Source organism: Enoplosus armatus, chromosome 2 (assembly GCF_043641665.1).
Source record: "Enoplosus armatus isolate fEnoArm2 chromosome 2, fEnoArm2.hap1, whole genome shotgun sequence".
Classification (NCBI taxonomy): domain Eukaryota; kingdom Metazoa; phylum Chordata; class Actinopteri; order Centrarchiformes; family Enoplosidae; genus Enoplosus; species Enoplosus armatus.
This window is the reverse complement of record NC_092181.1, coordinates 25944388-25963462: the sequence shown is the minus strand read 5'-3', so window position 1 is coordinate 25963462 and position 19075 is coordinate 25944388. Positions and strand designations below refer to the sequence as shown.

Here is a 19075-nt window from a genome sequence, read left to right as displayed (position 1 = left end):
CTGTGGTTTCATCACTACGAGCGACCGTTTTCACCTTTGACTCATTGTTAATATAGTGATGTTGTATAGTGAAGCTTTAACTTAAGTTTTGTCTGTCGTTAGTCAGAGAATTAGGAGGATCTTTGAATCGCCAGCATGAACAGAAAGCAAAACCTCATTCTTAGCGTTCATATGGGCTCCTGAGTTCTGGGAACTTTAACAGATATTAGCGCTAGGGGTCGGTGAGGGTCGATTACATACATACGTATGACTCAATAACTAAATAAAAGCTTTATGGATTTGTGATCGGTGGGTACACCAGGATTCGTGCCGTTATGCCAGATGGCCAGCACACCACTGGTTTCAGATAATACACTGCAGAAGGATTGTTTTCCCTTTTGCCACAGTGGGCTGATAGAAGGGAGCATTTGAACTTCTCAAAATCATTCAGGGCTGCTATGCAGGTCTGGAAAAGGCTGATAATTCTAATAGTTTTGGACAGAAAGTCAAAAAATAGAGCGAAAAATTATAGTTTTATATGCTTGTAGGCTTGCTTTTTCAGATGAAAAAGCGACAAGGTGGGTTCAAACTGAAGAGACGCTTCAAGTCTGAGACCACCCTGTATCTATACAGAGAACAAACAGCTCTCAGGCTGCTGCTGAAGAATAAAAATGCATCTGAGATCCCTCAACTCTTCTTCTGAAGGAGTCAAGATCGTGACAGACGTTGAGGTCTCCATGTACAGATCTCTCGAAAGTACCACTGTAGCTCTCAGCCAAAAATACTCTCTGCTCTCTCCGTTCCTTTACTATTTTGGCCTGACATCGACGCAACATCACCGGATCTTTACAGGGAGCAGATTTCTTCGTGCTTCAGCCCCCACAGAACCAGGGTTGTAGAAAGGACTGGAGTCGTTCTGACAGATGTGTGCATGTGTGTGTTTGTAGTCTTGTTTACTAAATGCAGCCTCACACCTGCACTCTTGCCTGTTGCTTCCGGGTCGTCTCTCTCCCGACCCTCTCTGTCTCAGCGCTGCGTTTATCCATCTCTCCATCCCTTTGTCTATGAATCCATCTCAGCGTTTTCCATCCCTCTGTTTGTCAGCTTCACTCGACCGAACAGAGCCTTATTGGCATGAGACAAAACAGTGGCGCTGTCAGAGTCTGTAGCTGTCAAACTAAACTAACAATGAGCAGAAGTTGCCAAAGATGAAAAGTCAACAATGTCCAGCAATGAGGACAAACAGAGATAAACAAGATACATGCAGAGAATAAATAGACTGACAGCGTAGATGGTGGATGTGGTGCTGCCAGTCACATCATATGATAGGATGTGATCAGGTTAGTGCCATGTTGGCCTGTACTCATGATGAATGATGTTACAGCTGATACGATAGCTCAGAGGCTTGTTGCTACGCTCAGTGACGGCTAATGCACGGTGTCGGTGCTCGCTGCAAATATTTTGTGACTGATGACATTTGAAGCAGTTTGTCAGTGAAGCCGTGGATGGTTTGAACTGGTCTCAACCACAACAGGGTGTTATAAAGTTCAGACTTACACACACACACACACACACACACACACACCTTTTGTGGCTGCAGGAACGAGTCCTAAAACCCAGAAATGAGTTAGCATTTTTACACCCCCCGTTCCCTCGTCTGGAAGTCAGTGGGTATTTTTTAATGGGTTTTTGGTTAGATGCCTGAAATAATGTCTTTTATTTTGTTCTACGACATAAAATAAATAAAAAGGCGGTCGCTAACAAGCGGCTAAATGAGACTACAGAGGTTGTCGTGGACATTAACGTCTTCATGCCGAACACGGAAAGTCATCTACTCACTAGTCCGCCTTTATCCTCCATATCTATCTGTCTATATATATCTATATCTATCTATATTCTCTTAAAAGTGAAGCTCAGTGGTGGTGACGTTGAAGTAATGCGACCGTGGTGTAGTTCGTTTATAGCCTTAACGTTAGCTTTGTACTTCTGGCGATTCCATTTACGCTTCAAAAATCATAAAAGTGGTGTTCATTAGTGAATATTATCTCGGTCTTATTAGTGAAGAACAAAACGTGTGAGTACCATCAAACTTTTGTTTGCCACAGAGCTTATTTCCTGCAATTATCCACAATCCCATGGAAAATCCCATTGGCTTTTTGTTGAGGGAACCAGGGCGATGCTAACTTTCAGGTTTGCCTGCACTCTGTTTGTACCACACTATGTCAGGCGTGGCTTTCTGCAGCAACAACCAACACAACCAGCTCCTTACCATACTGGCAACAAATTGGAGTGGACTAAACCACCAGCGGGGGAATTTACTATACACCAACATAGAAACAGAAAATTTGGCCCCAAAGATAATTACAAATGTGTCCAGGAATCGCTAAATAATTAGCAAATCAAACGTCCACGTATTCAGCAGCTTCAGGAAAACACCTTTTGTCAAAAACAGAAAAACTGTGCTCCCCCCTCTTCTCAAACATGGTAGAACCAGGAAATATAAATAGGCATGAAATCCTGGTGTAGTCTTTTGCCTGTGGAACAGAAAGCAGGTGAGTAACAAGGTAAAATAATGCTTCCACGTGTGTTAGCAGTGCTTGATGTGACATCCTACTGGGTTATATGCAGTATAGCATTGAAAGGAGTGCATTTTTAAGAGCTTATGGGTTCTAGAGTTTTTCAGAGTTGAAGGTTGTTGTGCTTTTTTGTAGTTTTTCTATCACAACTTTGGCCTCCAAGCTGTGTTTAGTGTACCCGCAGAAAATAACCAGCCAGCATGTCTACTTGTGGTACTAGCCCAGCCGCTCATATGTTTTAGTACTGTGCGTAGGACTGACCTCAGCGGCTGCCAGCAAGTGTCGCACAAGCACAAACTTTGATAAACACATGGAAGATGAAGGGAATCTCTATCACAGTCTGAATATGTTGGACGATCCTATAAATCCGTGTGGGATAATAACCCCTGTTACAATCTGAATTGGGTAAAAGGTTCTTTTTAAAGCCCCTACACACCAAAGGTAATCACTGGAAATCATGCCGTGTTCAGCCGTTTTAAGCGTCTTAACCGGGCAGGTTTAATAAGGAAACCATAAACGGGACATAGAGACGTAGTGAAATGCACAGCGGCAGCAACTTTATTTTTTTTTCTCTAACAAATGTCAAAAGCAAAAAAGTCCACCAACAACGTCTGCCTTGATGCAGCCCTGAGGGGACACCACACCTCAAATACAGAAACACATAGTGAACAAAAGGCACTGTCAAATGATTTCATTTCAGACGGCGGCCTTTAACAACACACACAAAAAGTAGCTAGCATCTTAGGTTAGCTATTAAGCTGTCAAAGATAGTTTGGTGTAAATTTGTTGGGGTTTATTACTCAAGTATTGTATTTAAGTACAATTTTGAGGTCCAATTTATGCGACTTATACTTCTACTCCACTACAGATTACAGATTAATATTGTACTTTTTACTCCACCACATTTGTCTGACAGCTGTGTTTGTTACTTTGACAGATTTTACATGCAAAACATATGATTTTGTAAATTATGATGCAATGTTATAGGTTTAACTACTCAACAGTATATAAAGTAATTAAAATTGGCTCCATCTCAACCAGCTACAACATAAAAAAATAAATGCTGCTTTCACAGTAATGCACCAACAAAAATAATCCTATAATATATATTGTGTATCACTCTGCAAGGGGCCATTCTGCAAAAGGAGTACTTTACGTATATTTTGCTGGTCATACAGCCGTACTTTTACTCATGTATAATTTCGAATGCAGGAGTTTCACTAACGTTTACACCTTTGCTGTTGCTCCTGTATTTGATTTGAATTGTGTTGTATCTTTATACGTTTACTGTCCCGTGAATGGTTTGAGTTTTCTCTGTGATGCAGGTAGGTCTTCCCACTCAGAGTACCACATAAATCAAATGTGGTTGTCACGGGTGTGCCGAGCTCAGCGGAGTAAACAACATCCCGTGTTCTGGCTTTTATGCAGTAGTTGGGATGAAAGCAGGAGTGAGTCAGCGTGTTGTGGCACCCCTGGGTGAAAACCAGAGTAAATACTTTACATTCAGGGTTCAGCAGAGCATTGATGCGGACAGCAGCCGTATGCTTGTGTTTGTATTTTGGTAAAAAAAGAAAAAAAAGAGGCACCTTGCCACCACATCTATTTTGTCTGCCTTCGTCACGACTGTCTGTCTGCGTCCATCAATAACTAAGATTTATAAGCTCCAGTAATACCTCTGTCTCCTCTGCTGCCCCATAATTTTGGCCACCTCTCTCAGAATAATGGATCTCAGCATGTTGCCAGCTGATTTTATTCATGTCCAGAGCTACTGTGTGGTGAGTCACTGAGACAGTTTACAATTTAATTGCTTTTCCCAAGCCAAAATCACTCGATCTCCATTTGCTAATTGGAAACACTTTTTGTTTTTTTTAGCAGCACGGTGGTGGGGTGATCTTCTTACAACCCGCTATGACGTATGTGGTCTAAAAATGGGGACGTCACAGGGCTTGGCCTCCTGAAGTACAACAAAGCTGTTGAAACATCTTTGCTGGAAGGTTCTTGATAACAACTTTTTGTAACCTCAGTGTTTATGGTGGGCAGTTGGTTGAAAGTTGAACCTCCTTAACCTTGAACCTTAAAGCACCTACCTGGTACAGCAAGCAGGTTTAAGCAAGTCTGGATAACACACACACACACACAAACACACACACACTACAAATGTGTACTGCTCTTTTCACAGTTCAGTGGTCCAAGAAAAACACTCATACACTTCATTTAGCTCAGTACATTTACTCCTCAATGTTCCCACCTGGGACGTTTCTGCAGACGCGAGATGTACAAATGACGTAACCTACCCGCCTGCAGAGGCTCATACAGATGTACTGCATAATATTCTTGCTATGTCAGGGGTTTGTATGTTATGTTACATGCTATGTTACAGGAATTAAATTGAATTTTAAAGCTGAAATACATAATTTTCAGCAAATTGTCAGTCTCTTAAGTGGCAAAGGGTAATGGGAACTACAACAAAGATGGCGAGCATTCAGGGTCGTGCTTGTGATATGATTTCAGCTTGGTGAGATGAATGAAAAAATGTGCTATACCCTCCCAGAAAATGTGGAATACTGTGTATTTTCACAGGGACATGGCTCATGCAGATTACTACAGGACTGCATAATCCAATATAATGTTAATTGTTAAAAAAGTTGAGTGGATGGCGTGACTAACATCATCTTGGATTAATATCTGATCAAAATCTAAAACATCTAAATCAAAAAATGCCCTGACGACAGATGACATATTATAGAGTATATTCGAATTCCAGCATATTCCTAACCTTTAAAACATAACTGTTGAAATTAAGCTAGCCCTCAAGTCAATGCAATGTATTACACATCCATGGATGTGACAAAATATGACTCTTGGCAGTTTTAAGCTTTTAGCTGTTTTTAAAAACAAAAATTGAATGACTTCTCTGGGTGCCGCTGGAGCTTTATAGCTGCTGTGAGGGGAGAAACAGGGTGACTTGTTATTCACCTGCATCTTGATGGATGCAGCAGTCAGAGAGCTGTGACCTGAGAGGTCAGAGCGTTTGTGGGGGGGTTGACAGGCAGAAGGAGGTCAGCGTCAGTCAGACAGTCAGAACACCAGGAGACCAGGAGCTGTGTTTGGCAGCTAAATGGAAGGCTTTCACTTGTATTCCTGCCGAATGAGTGACTGACCAAGTGGCTGCCTGGTCTGTTCGGCTAATTTGAATGACTGACTTGCTGATTGCTGTGAAACATTGTATCTCGAAATTAGGATTTTGTCATAAGATGATAAAGTCTTTTTCTGCCCTAACTTTTCAGCCTGATGTTCAGACTCGATGACAATTTCATTCCCACTCCATTATTCAGTGTATGTCATTATACAGTCGGTCATTATACACGGAGAAACGCAAAATGAACAATCTGCAAAGCTATTATTCATGGCTCTGCCCAGTTACAGTATAGTTCAGCGCACCTGCAGAGCAGCCGCCCCGCGCTAAACTCCTTCAACAGTCTACTGAGTCGCATGTTTACCTGGTAAGACTCACGTTTTAAAGCCTTTTTCTATCATCTGTGAAAATATCAGATTTCCACACAGTCAGAGAATTAAAGTGTGGGTCATTGTTAAGTAACCTAGCACGCTGACAGTGCTGTTCGATGTCCATCAGCCTTTTTAGTTTAATTCGTTTGGCGGTTTGGTCATTTTGTGTTGCTCTGTGTACAATGACACAGCAAAAAAGGTTTACTATAATATAGACTCGGCTATAAATATAAATAAGATAGCTAAGTCCATGAAGCTAGCATTTAGCAAAGAGTGGAAAGGCTCCAGAATCTGTGATCAGCTTTCTGTGAACTCTTTTCTGTCTTTTCAAACAATATTTCATCTACAGTTTTTGTGCTCTTTTTTTTTTCCACATTACATGATCTAATTAAGAAAGATTTGAATACTGTATTATATTCTAACAGCTAGAAATTATGTGTATAACTAAAAAATTACAAAGGATCCTCTTTACTTTTGTGTTTTTTATTTAATGAAAATCTCACTTGAACATAATATTAATCAGAGTTGAAGGTTTAAAATAGCTTAAGTCACAAAGGCATGTTCAAGTCATTTATTCCTCTTATGTTACATAATTGACAGACATTGTTATTAGTATGTCAATAGTCATCTATTGTCATAACCTTTTTGAGTGAAATTATTAATACATATCATATATTCAATAATTTATATACCATTTGAAACCGCCTACTAGCAGTACGCAAACAAAAGCAAAATATGCAGTATGTCAAAAATACAATAAAATCTCCAGCATTCATCGGACTGGTCTACCTCGCCTACTGTGTCCCATCATGCAAAGCGCTGGCGATGGTTTGCCATTAACATTATGTAAACTTTAACTTATTTCACCTCAGTGGTCCACCATTTATGTGTGATGGTGTGAGGAAAAAAATCAGCGGACAGAAGCGCGACTGTAATTGTAGCTAACATGTAATTAGCTAACGTAGGCAACTAGCCAGCCAGCAAAGTCGGACTGTCTTAATTTTTCTGTGTCTGCTAATGATGATGATGATGACGATGTCAAACTCATCTCTCTTAGAAAAAAAAAAGTGACATCATGCACAGGTTCATTTTCCAACGTAGGACCCTTGGGTCATTTTGAGCCTCGGTGACTCAACCGTTGGAGCTAGTCAGCCCTCATTGTTGGCTGTATGGTCGATGCAGCTTGTTAAATCTGCTTTGGATGCTCTCGCACTGCAATTAATTTAGAATTTGGACTATATTTCACCAGAAATGTAGCACTAATTACTATGCACTGTTGTATTGTTGCTATTATGTGACAGAAAGAGTTTTATAGTTGCATGCATGCCACTCCATTCAGTTTGTTGTACATTTATTTATCATCTTAGTTGTTACAATCAGTTTTGTCACATTTATGGGCTGTGATCTGCTTTTAGGATTAACTAACATATTGTGGACTCTGCACTTAGATGCAGCTGTCATGTAAAGCATCCTCACTTGCCCATGCAAAATAACTTGGCCAGTCAGCTCTAACCCTGCTGAATCCCCACTCACTCCTTACTGTATTGATGAAAATGTGTTTTTCACAGTAAATTTAGAGAAATTATGGTCCACATAGCTGCTCGGGACTGCTTCAAGGGTAGGAAAAGGTTTTACTCATCCGCTTTCCCCCGTCAGATTTTCCGAGCGCTGCCCAGGGATTCAGTTCAGTGACCTTCCAATCAAAATCCTGCTTCTGTGACTTTGAGGCATCGCTCTCCGTTTCCCGTCTTTGTCCCTCTTAAATGCACCAAACCTATGCTCATTTTTATAGTTCCTCTTTCCAGAAACAGCTGTGCATCTGCACACATGGCAAATTATAATTACTAGCATTACTACCTTTAGAGGGAGAGGACAAAATACTGGAAACATCTCATGAAAATGACTTTTAATGAGGGTGAGTCAGCTTCTATTTAGTGAGTCTGGGTCTGGCTGTTCGTCTGCGCTGTTGTTTTTATTGGTGTTACGTTGGAAACGAAGGTTCTGACGTTAGTGCTGCATCAGGAATCAGCAGGAGGAATTAATTTATTCAGTTGAGTGTGTGATATTAGTTCCGTTTCCAATTATTAACTGAGCAGTTTAATTACTGACGAACAAAATATCTGAATTGTTTTATTGTGAATGTGGCACTGTAGGATGCTTTATTTTAGGTGTTTGAAAAAGTTCTCAAAGTTTTTATGACTAATGTGTGATGTTTTTTTGCTGAGCATGAACAGAAGGAAGTTGTCTGTAGCTTCGGTCTGGACAGAATCAGATTCAGAATCATGCAGCCTAAATGCAGCTTGGATTTAAAGGCTGAAATCAGGATTTGTCAACACTGACAAGAACCCAGCGTCCCTGACTGAGCCATCAGCAGCATAGAGGATAAGAGACAGTCAAAAGTTCTGTCTGAACTAAACTGAAATGTCTGAAACAAGTGGGCGAGACATACAGTGTGTACAGGTTCTGATGGGATGTCTTCATATTATGTGTGTGTGTTTTCAATATGGATATCAGTTCTTCAGATGTTGAGCACGACGGCTGGTGGTGTCGCACAGCCATCATTTTGTGTCTTAAGCACAGACTGTAGAACTGGTGTTTTTGGGCCACCATTGCTGAGCGATGAAGTCGTGGACAAATTCAGTTTTAGTATACTTTTAATGGGACAATAGCTTTAAAAAATCTCACCAAGACAAATAATGGAGGACATGCAATTAGCTGTTTAGAGTCCGCTCTTACGTTTAAAAAAATAAATAAATAAATAAATAAGATTGGCTAATGCTGCAAAGATGACGCCGCCTGTCTGATTATGTCACAGCGAATTTTCTCTTGATGTAAATAACTAATCAATTAATCAGCTGATCGTTTCAGCACTAATCTCCCTGCTGATTCGTAGCGACTGAAGCATTTAGCCGTGGCAGCACTTGGTAGATATCCTCAGTTGTAGAAGCCGTGTGTGGCTGTGAGGCAGGGCTTCCTTCAGTGGTGCTCTGTGCCGTATATCTACAGTATGAAGGGTTGTAGCAGTTCCCTGTGAAGCCTCCTTCACCCCTCTGCTGTCAATCCCCCGGGGGAGAAAGAGAGAGACATAATGACTGAAAGCGAGAAAGGGATTTCGCTTCATCTGCATGGCTCTTCTCTGACTTTTCTTTCTCAGCAATTAGTCATTCCTCCACTCATCTGTCATGTCCCCTAATCTCCCCCACTCTTTCTCCCTCGTCCTGCTGGCTTCTGCTGCCTCTGTACCTTTTATTAAAGTGCTCTCTCCATCGGACCATTCTGCCTTTAGGGTAAATGCTGGTTGTGTGGTTTTTTTGTTTTCCCCAAATGTTTCACTTTTTTCTGTCCTCCATTACTGTCTTCCTCTTCCACCTTCATCTCTTCACCCACTCACCCTCTTCCTTCCTCTTTACCTGTCCATCAACCTCTCTCCCCTCTTAGAGTCCTCTGTGTCCATGGTACTTCTGTAGTTTGCCCTTGCTCTGTGTTATGTGGTCCTCAGTTTGTGTGTTATCTGCTGCTACCACTAACACAACTGGACCTGTGTTATTCAAGCCCTGCGGCGCACACACACACACACACACACACACACACACACACACACACACACACACACACACACACACACACACACACACACACACACACACACACACACACACACACACACACACACACACACACACACACCCCATCAATCACCCAACAAAGTCCTTACCATAGCAGTATGTCTCATCATTGTACCTGCAGTGTGTGAGCGTAAATCTGTGTGTGTGCGCCTGTCTCTGTGAATTAGTTTTCGCTTTACACCATGTCAGGGAGAAATAATGTGTAATGCACTCTCAGCAGATAACTGGCGAGGAAAAAATGCTGTTTCCAATACGTTTGCCCGCACACACACACACACACACACACACACGCGCTCACAGACACGCATGAACACGTACGCACAAACCACGAGCTATTTTTTTTTTTTTTCCAATTACGTAGTAAAAATTTAAATGCCTCGTGTCATTAGTCTTTGCAGGCGTTTAATTAAGAGTGTTTCCCCTTTATCTTCCCGTCCACCCCTCTTTGCTTTGCTGTTTTTCTCCCTACCTCTCATTGTTGTTTGTCCTCTGTAGTTTCATTGAATGCCTGGTTTATTAATGCGCCCCCTCTCTATGTGGATTCATATTCTTCACCTTTCCTCACTCTTTTTGTGTCTTCTTTACCATTTAAAACGTTATTTTCCTCCTTTTAAGACTGTACTCTCTGGCTTATACTCATTTCTAACATATAAAGTTGAGAGAGAGCAAAGAACATCTGTCTGTATTTTTAGTAAGGACACCCGCATATCTTTAAAACGGCAACAGAATTGACTCTTATATAATATTTTAAGGTTGTCCAAATCTGGTGACATTTTCCTGCCATAGCAAGTCAACTTCATCAATATAAACTACTCAAGAAACGGGAGACAGGGGAACTGAAATAGTATATAAGGAAAGTTGAGGAAGTCACAAAAACACTGACAACAACCCGAAGAGAAAGATGCTGTTTCACAACATCTGTGCATGGAAACCTCTGTATGGTCGGGGTTAGGAAGAGAACGTGATGGTACACAAACTCCAGTCTCCCACATGCAAGTTGAATGCTCTATACATCCGTCCACCACCTTTACTTGCCACCGTGCAACACTGAGGCTATTCCACTGAACACTGGCACTGGATGTAAATTGTGAGCTGCAGATTCGTCCAATATGAGCTTAATTTTCTTAACTGAAAACGGCACCGTAAATCCTTCAGTCGTATGTTCCCTTAACATAAAATGAGGAGTATTATCCTTTCCTCTGTTATATTAACAGAAATGCCTTATCTTCAAGTACATGTTCAGTAAACAGTGTAAAACTTGTGTTTTTTTGGACAAGCTGCCTCTGAAGATACTCTCTTATCCAAACACTGCTGAAGTTGTTGCTTTAGTGGCTTATGGGACAATAGCTGTTATGTTATTTGTTTTTACTCTGGTGCTAATACCAACTTTTAAAGTTTCTGTTTTAAAAAGTGAGTATCTTTGGAAGCAGCTAGTCCTCTTACTGAAAGGGTGTTATCACATAATGCATTTTGGAAGGTGGTATTATTCTTTTTATCATGAGCGAACATTTGATTGAAGGAAGTGTATTTCCATTATTTCCTCCCTTGTTCACCTTCACTTCCTTTTATACCAAAACTCAATTAGTCACAATTTTCTTCCTTCTCTTCTTCCCCCTCATTTTTACACCCTAAATCCCTCTCTGTTTCTCCAGAGCCTTCCTTCCACCTCAGCCCCCCCACATCCTTCTCCTTCCATCCAGCCTTTCTTCCATCTTCCCTTCACAGCGGTACTCTCTGAAGTGATTCCCTCCTGACTGTCCCTCTCTCTACATGCAGGGTTGTGGTTGCAGTCACAAAAAAAGAAAATGTGTTTGGTGAAACCTACAATAGAGCTGCAGCGGAGTTCTCTGTTCGCTCCACAGAGGCCGATGTATGTTCCATCAAACCAAATTTCATGTAAAATTAGTTAAAGAAGTTCATCTTTTGTCTGTGAGGGGATAAAGAAGAGTGCAGCTACACCACATAGCATTCTCATTTAAGGTAATCCCTCCTCAAGAAGTCTGTCGCTTACATGTCTTTGTTGTCTCCACCCAGTCAATCGCTCAATGGGCGTAACATCGTACACCGTCTGTCTCCTTGAAGGCATTCTTGGTGTTGCACTTGGTTGTAGTATTCTGCCTACTTTCACACGTTCCCTCTGGCTTCATGCTGGTCCAATAGTTGGATACAGAAAGTTACTAAAACTGGCCATCACAAGTTCTCAGAGTCTTAGATGTCAAATGCTTATTGTTGTTTGTGGAGTATTTAAAAGAAAAGCAGCGAATCCCCACGTTGGAAAAAGCGAAGTTAAATTGAAACGATGAATCAGTTCTTCTTTTGATTGACTAATCGATTCATCCATTAATCTTTTCAGCACTGTCTCTATCTGGAAAAGAGTTTAATTAATTAACGTTCTTTCAATTAGTCAACTGCTGTCTCCTCTCTTTTCCTTCCCATACCCCTCTCCATCTCCTCCTCCAGCTCCATGCTGTCCCCCCTCTATCAGGACCATGGCGGCTCGGTGGTGTGGCCCCAGACTTCGTCCTGCTCCTCGTCCTCTCAGGGCCTCCACCGGCCGCTACGCTGCCACCCTCCTCCAATCAGCGGGAGCAGCGTGGGCCCCAACCCCACCTACTATCACGCTGTCTATGACGTCCGGGTGGAGCAGTACAGAGAAGTGCCCTTTATCGGTGGAGGTGGTGCTTACGGGGTTCACTCAAGCCGGGGCTCCATGTCCCTGGTTACCAGCAACACCGACCCCACAGTCCCGCCGATCCGCCGGAGGGGAGGACTGGTGGACCACCGGGATGTCATCCTGGCCCACCAGGCACACAAGCGGCACAACACACCACAGGCCAGGAGGAAACAGTGGGAGTGAGTACACTTCATTACAGTTCAGATAATAATATTAAGGGAAATCCTCAATGTTACTCAAGAAGTCTATGTGATGGGACCATAGCTTTACGTTTTGGCCATCGGCTACAATATTCAATCTTTTATGGTGTCTGAAGAATCGTGTTTTTCGCGTGTCAGTTTGGTATGTCCCTAAACACTACTTAACGTCAGGTGAAAAGACAGGAATCAGACTAATTCTGAACGCTTCATTGATGTAATTGGCTGCAAAACTTCACACCATTGTAGCTGCATTTATAACTGACTGCTGAATATATTATAAGGTTTCTACCTGCGGCGCACACATTGTATGTTTCTTACCAAAATGCTCGTTGGGAGTCGTGGTTGACTGTTTTTATGTACACAAGCTCTATAGAACCGTCTTTTAACCAGGGGTTTCATGCCCATCCGAACTAACAGTGCCTGTGCAGAAAATCTGAGTTTACTTCAGGAGCTCTGGACACCCAGAATAACTCTCTACTCTTTTGGGATGGGAGTTGTTGAAAGGTATGTAGGAGAGAACCTGGCCAGGTAGCATACAGTAGGTTTATCACAGCTGCCTGCTGCTGCTGGAAATGAGGATGATGGAGAGACTGAACCAAAACAGTAGATGTGTCGGAAAGCCAAAACCAATAGCTTAAAGATGCGAAAATGCTCCGTAGAGCTCAGAATTGGGTTCTAATTCTCGGTTGGTTAGTTACTTCAAGTGACCCCATGTTTCATATTACGTGTAGTCATTTGATTCAGTGTAAGAAATACAATGTTTTTCTGGGAACATGCTGAAAAGGACGTGTAACCAACACTGATTGTGTCAGAACATCAAGGACTGCTTTCCGTCCAACTCTCTATACGTCCGTCCCTCCATCTGCCTCCTCCACCTGTTTCCCACAGAGACATTATTCATTAAATGCACGCCTCAAATCTCATATGTGCAAAGCTCATTCAGCTTATCTGTTACCTACCTAACACACGGCTCTGCACAGGTTACCTAGAGACGGGGGAAGAGCCGTAAAACATAACCACTATTGTTCAACACTGATTGCGGTAATCATATCTGGGATCTAGCAGTCCTAACAAGATCCCAGTTCATCCTATAATTATCAAATACAGGGTGTAGACAAAGTCTTCATGGAAAAAGGAACTGCTTTCAACTGGAAGTAACTGCTGCAAACGGAGGGTCATGTGAGTTTGCAGATCCAGCTATAAAAGCCGCTTTGATATGTGAGTTTTCAAACCAGCTCCAAACAGACAAAAATGCAGTTGCATCAATCAAACTTTGTAATATGTTTCGGGAAACATTCTCCAAAGACCATGACAATGACAAATGGTCACATTTGGAAATTACCCAAAAATATAATGTGGTGGATTGATGAACCCTGCTAATTGTAGTTTTATCCAAATCTGGCGAGTTTGCAGGTGTGATGAAGGAGCAAATGGAGACAAGTCGGTTCCGATTGGATAAACCAACACTTTAAGGCTTTTCCTCAACAGAAGGCCTTTTTCAGCGTGTGCTCTTTGGTTCTTCATTTCAATCCAAGGACGGAGAACGGAGCTAAACTTTCCAACCCGGGGGGGTAATTTGGCCTAAGACTTGGAAGCAATAAGATTCATTGCAAGATCAATACATCGTGTCCAAATTGTGCAAGAGCTTTAAGTACAAAAGTGATTCAAACAACTCAGAAAATCAATAGCCTCGTGTCTTCATTGATTGTACGTCTCTGACAGACAGCTTAGGAAGAGAATGTTTTCTTTAACAACACAAGCTGTATTTGTGGATTTGATAATCACATTATGTCGAGACTGTTGCCAGCTAGGCAAGAAAAGTCTGGAAACAGCATTTAAGAATTCAATTTGGTTTGAACGAGTCTGTCGCGCAGACTTTTTCTAATCTTATTTTCTGTATCATGTAGTGAAACCAGTGTATTTCAAGGTTTTAGATTTACTTTGTTGAAACTAAACCAAAAAGTTGTCCCATTACAGCGTCTATAAATACATATTGAATGGAAGTGAGCTTTTTTGTGCAGTATCTCTCAATAGTGAGTCACAGAAGACCGAGAGTCTGCAGGTTTCTTCTGGCAATCAAACTGTACAGCAGCTGACGTGACTGACTAACACAACTTCAAACAGAGAAGAGGAAGTAATCAGTGACATGAAAGGGAGTTTGGCTGCAACGAGAACAAGCAGACTCCTCACTCGTGATGCCACAGAACAGAACAGTTGCTCTAAACGTTGAGTTGACTCTCTTTCCAGCCGCCGGTCCTCCAGCCTGCCGGGTCCCGGGCTCTGTAACGGAGGCAGAAAGGGACTTTATGTTGCTTTGTTCGGGTTTCTTTTTGACAGACAAACAAGCAGAAAGACGGACAGGCAGACAGCTGCTGACCCAGTTGCAGATCAGAGCAGGTGTGTCAGCGAAGCCTGGGGGGGGGGGGGGCTAAGCTGATTTTTATTAGACATGACAGGTTAAAACCCCACTTACCCTGTCATGCAGTAGACCTATGGGTGGAAAGACTGCAGATAGGTTAGATAGATTTTATCACCCTCTGGTCCTGTGTGACTGTCCCTCTCTCCCCATTTCTGTCACTCCCTCTCTTTTAATGCCCCCCCTCCGGTCCCTAAAGTAGTCCAATACCGACTCGTTGATCACACCCAAACGGCATATTCTGCAACAGGACCAATAGCTGCCGCAGCCCGTCTGTCCTCTGCCATTATTCCCTTCTAATTGTGATTGAGAGCATGTTTACGGCTTCTGCTGCTTCACCTGTCTCTGCTGTCTCTGCTGTCTCTGCTGTCTCTGCTGTCTCTGCTGTCCCTGCTGTCTCTGCTGTCTCTGGCACCAGCTCAGTTCAGAGAGTTCATTATTGGCAGAACACGGAGATTTCATATGTTGCCAAAAAATGATTAAAAAAAAAAATCAATGCAATAACAAAAGAACATATTAGTTACTTAATTTCCCTCCCTCATCTTAATTATTACAGCCGCACAAGAAACACTCAAATAAAACAAAGCAAGGTAAGAAAACTGTATACAGATTATAATATATATGATGTAATGAGAAAATATAACAAGTTATTACACAGTAAGACAATTCTGTAGTGTGATGTCCTACTAACATAAATGATAAGAGTAAGAAATCACAGTGTTACGGTGACTGTGGCGTCTGCAGTGATGTGAGCTTTTATGATTCTGAGTTGGCGGTTCAGTGCCAAGACTGCGAATATACAACACACTGTTTTCACTGTCAGTAAAAATCCGAAACAGGTGGAAATAAAAATCAGCCCCAGTGCTCTATTCAACAATTCATGTTGTTCTGCAGTGCGCCCTGTGGGCTCTTACAGTTTCGGAGAGGTGTGTGTGCGTCAGGGTAACAGACTGGGGAGACTTTTAGACTGAGGGTCTGTCTGGAGACTGTCCTCACCGGCAACACGAAGGCACTGTTTGTTCATCTAGCGCCATCATCAGGTCAAACATGTGAGTTTGTGTAATACTTCTAATATTCTAAGACATCCATTTTTCTTTTTAAAGTCAGTGGATCACCAATCAGTCATTAGGATACCACGAATATCTGTACAAACGTTTGTGCCTCGTAGATGCTGAAATATTGCACATGATATTTCACAAGTGAAAGCTTTGACCTGCTGGTGGCGCCAGAGGAAGAGTCAGGGGATCTCCAGGATCATTAGGAGTCGTCCTCTGGGGAGATGTTTCAGTCGGGACCAAAGTGGAGGACATTGCCATCCGTAGAACAATGCGGCTTTTTGCTATTTTTACCAACTGATTGGAGGTTAAAGTAAAAAATCCAACACTTTATATTTATTTTTCCACTCTAACAATATTATTTATTGATTTGCTGTTGTTTTGGGGCTCCATAAAAGACGAAAAGACTTGACCATTTTAATCGTAGGTTGCTGTGGAAGCGAGAAGCAGCACCTCGTTCGACTTCTGCACCCTGGTTTATTTTCCTAAGCTCGGCCTTGAAAGTCAAACCAGACACTGTCCTGGTCGTGCTCGTGTTTCTTTAACCTCTTTGCTGCCACCAGCATTCAGTTACTGCAGATGCGTTTTTTAGGCTGTGACATTGCTGAAGGTCACGGTAAGCTGAGAAAGCCTGTGGTTTGGAAAACATGAGGCAAAAATAGGCAAAGGCAGGGTCAGAGGGAAGAGGTGACCGCCTCATGCGTTCACTTAGCGAGCCGTGGAAGCATGTTGAAGCGAGAGATGATTCTTTCTCGTGACGGTAAATGATCCAAAACCACCACGGACCTCTGCCTCGTTCATGTTGAAATAAACCACCTGTATCAATCTGCCATTTCCTGGTTGACATTGCTGTTAACCAGTGAAAGTGCGTAGGCCTGTTCCAGTGAGGAGAAATAAGTGTTACTGGTATGTTTGTTCTCATTGGATGAATTAACAGCAATGACAATTAACAGTTCTGCGTGCTTCAAGTGGAAAGACTGGTTGTATAGTGGTCATTTACTTTAACACTAGGTTTATTTTTTTTTCACAGCAGTAGCACAACTGGACAAGAGAACCAGATTTTTAGCCGCTTCGTAAGCAAAGACACCTGGGGTGGTGCACATGCTGTGGTCGACATCAATCACGGCTAATCAAATCAGCTGTCTCCTCCAGCTCGCCCGCGATCATGCTGACAGCTCAGTGACGGAGAGGAGAGGCTATTCATTTGTTGGTTGCCTGTTTATTTGAATGATTTAAACGATTGTGTTGATTTTTAAGTTGAAAATTATATGATGTGGAAAAAAAGGCCTGTTTTTTGTGCCTGTCCATTCTGATTTAAATGAACGAAAGTATAGTGACAAAATTCACCAAAGCAAATCCTTTTTTTCTCTTTTTCTTCGTCTTCTCTGTCCGTCTCTCTCCTCCTCCTCTTTTTTTTATGTCTCGCCTCCTCTTTCTCCTCAGAGGGAGGTGGCAGCCATTTGCAGTGCCCTCACGCCAAAAAGCTACAACTTCTTGCCAAAATCTGTCACCCCCACGCCACCAACACACACACCCACACCCACAAATCACTCTGTGTGTGTGTGTGGTGGTGTGATCAGACAGAACACACTTCCTCTTTTTCATTAATTTAAATAGTGTCAGACCACGAGAGAGAGAGAGAGCGAGAGACACTGACTTAACTGTGTTGGTCTGTTCTGCACATGTCTGCCACCAAGAGGAGATGCTCTTTCTGAGGTTTCTTCCATTGTTTTTTCTCTTCTGTTTTCTGTTAAAAGAGCTTTTTGGGGAGTTTTTCCTCCTCCGAATCGAGGGTGTCGCAGGCTGTGCAGACAAAGCCCCGAGCAGTCGGACGTTCAGACAGGTCGTAACAAGTAAACATCCACAGACTCTGAAGGCTCGGCTCTACCTCACACTGATATGCTGAATTTGTCGTTGCTCTTTAACTTGCTTAACTGAGTGTTTGCTGAACACCGTCGAAGGTCTGTACTTTCCGAATATTAGACTTCTGTTCACGTCTGATTATATATCATTTCAAATGTTTTGATTTATATGACAAATTCCAGTTGTTGATTATTTGCAGAATAATTTGAACTCCATCATTTCTCATTGTCCAACCTGCACAAAAGCAAACTACACAGTCACGTGTAGGGGAACAATGTGGAAGTTACGCCAAAAACCTTTTATGCGTTTCTACATGAGACCTTTTTAAAGAACTGGTTTTGACTTTGACAGGTCAACACCTTTCCTTTAGGGACAGACGCATGTTTGCAGCCCTTTTTTTTTCCCTCTCTTGAGCTCACCGTTATCTTTGAAGAATATCCTTTTGCAAAACGACATTTAGACAATTGGCACCAATGAGTGTCACATTCCCGCCATCCCCCCTTGACCACCTCCCTAACGTATGTAACACAACACTGTCTGTGTATTTGACAAAACCATATAAATGTTAAACGTCTTGGAGGCAGGACTGTGTGAGAGGCAGCTGGAGACATATTCTAAGTAAAATGTTCCTCACCCCACGTCTGTCTCTCTGTCTCTCCCTCAGTGACTCTGAGTCTGTTGTGTTGTATTACTGCCAGCATCAGTCAGTTTGTTTTGCTGGCTTGGCGACGCCACTCTGCTGCCAGCTGCACTTCTGCCTGGAGAGTGCACATCATTCATTTTAATATTTATCCTCCCTCCACCTCTCCTTCCCTCTCACCCATCAGCCCTCTCCTCCCCTCCTCTTATATCTTTCGTCTCTTCCCTTTTACCTCCCGTTCATTCATTTATTCCTTGTCATCCTCCCCTCCTTCCTTTCCACTTAACCTTTTTCCATCCTTCCTTTTCTCGTTCCCTCTTTTGTCCATACACACCACTCTCCCTCCCTCCCTCCCTCCCTCCCTCCCTCGTCTGCCCTTCTGTCTCTCTGTCATCTCCCCCCTCTTCTTTCATATCAGTCTGAGAATTAGTATTCTGATTAGCAGCAACTATTCATTGCTGTTTTTAGTGAGAAATCGATGAGACTGTATGCCCATGAAGCAGACTGATGACATCTTTTTTTTTTTTTTCACCCAAGGT

General features: G+C 42.3%; 1 protein-coding gene across 1 annotated transcript in view; it reads left to right on the top strand.

The window, feature by feature from the left end:
- The first annotated feature begins 12152 nt into the window (after positions 1 to 12152).
- Positions 12153 to 19075, top strand: part of cacna1ab (calcium channel, voltage-dependent, P/Q type, alpha 1A subunit, b) — a 134088-nt gene continuing 127165 nt past the window's right edge. The window contains exon 1 of the mRNA XM_070919141.1: positions 12153 to 12541. Coding sequence (XP_070775242.1) covers positions 12153 to 12541 — 389 coding nt within the window. The remainder of the gene's footprint in view (positions 12542 to 19075) is intronic.